Source organism: Camellia sinensis, chromosome 14 (assembly GCF_055761805.1).
Source record: "Camellia sinensis isolate YWXY chromosome 14, ASM5576180v1, whole genome shotgun sequence".
Classification (NCBI taxonomy): domain Eukaryota; kingdom Viridiplantae; phylum Streptophyta; class Magnoliopsida; order Ericales; family Theaceae; genus Camellia; species Camellia sinensis.
Genome location: NC_138974.1, coordinates 87,180,288 through 87,181,383, shown reverse-complemented (window position 1 = coordinate 87,181,383; position 1,096 = coordinate 87,180,288). Strand labels below are relative to the sequence as shown.

At 35.9% G+C, this 1,096-nt stretch overlaps 1 protein-coding gene across 1 annotated transcript; it reads left to right on the top strand.

The window, feature by feature from the left end:
- Nucleotides 1-360: 360 nt before the first annotated feature.
- On the top strand, nt 361-765 carry LOC114276957 (auxin-responsive protein SAUR32). The gene has a single exon (XM_028218786.2). It carries the CDS (start codon nt 361-363, stop codon nt 763-765), a length of 405 nt encoding a protein of 134 aa, XP_028074587.2.
- The last annotated feature ends 331 nt before the right edge of the window (nt 766-1,096 follow it).

The following is a 1,096-nucleotide window of genomic DNA, read 5'->3' as shown; positions in this document are numbered from 1 at the left end:
CCCAGAACCGAGATAAGTGATAATTTTAGTTTTTATTTTTTTATTTTTCTAATACCGTTATTCATCGATATATGATATTGTATATTCACTGATATATATTTTAATACTTTTTATTATTTAAAACCATCCTTATTTTAAATGGGACTCCAAAAGTGAGTAGTGGGATTAATTCTCTAAAATTAGTTGAAGTGTACTGAACCGGACACCCAATTATTGGTAAAAAAAAATCCTTTCTCTCCGCCCTTTTTCCACCTTATCTCTAGCTCTCTTATACATTATAAATAAGCATGGCTAGCATGCTAAGAAAAGCACACTCTTTGAGTTAATCAAAACAAAAAATAAAAACAAAAAAACAAAGCCATGGCCAAGCTTAGAATGAATGGCAACAAGAAGAAGAATGGCATTGTGAAGCTTAAAATTGTGGTAGAGAAGCTTCAAAAGAGTCTTTTAATGGTCATGAAACCGGCCTGCGATGTACCCGAGGACGTGAAAGAAGGGCATTTTGCAGTGATTGCAGTGGACGACGATGAGCTCAAGAGGTTCATCATTCCACTGAATTATCTGACGAACCCTTCATTCATGAGGTTGTTGGAGCTAGCAGCAGAAGAGTACGGTTTTGATCGGGAGGGCGCTCTGACGGTTCCGTGCCCACCAAGGGAGCTCGAGCGGATACTGGCGGAGCAGTGGGCGAAAGAGGACAGAGAAAACAGAGTTGCTGGTGATATCTGGGGTGGTTCCTCTAAAACCCTAGTGAAGAGCTGTTAGGAAACAGATAGAACAAAGCTGTTTTCATTGATTTATAATTTCATGAAAACACTGTTGCGTGCATTGTAATTTCTATTAGAATATTTTATTGAAACCTTTTACATTTTTACATTTTATGTTACTTTTGAGAAATTCTATTTCCACACACTTACTTTTTTCTGCGTACATATTTAATGATTTATTTTTTTATTACAGTTTTGTTCTAAAATAAAATTATTAAAGTATTCTTATCTTCTCCACCAAAATCCTAATTTCTTAACCCTAACTCTAGCTACCGCCCACCGCTATTGTCACCGCTATTACAGTTTTGAAAATCTGAGTTTATTGCAAT

Coding starts and splice junctions, on each gene's coding strand:
- LOC114276957 (XM_028218786.2), top strand. CDS start 361: ATGGCCAAGCTTAGAATGAATGGCAACAAGAAGAAGAATGGCATTGTG.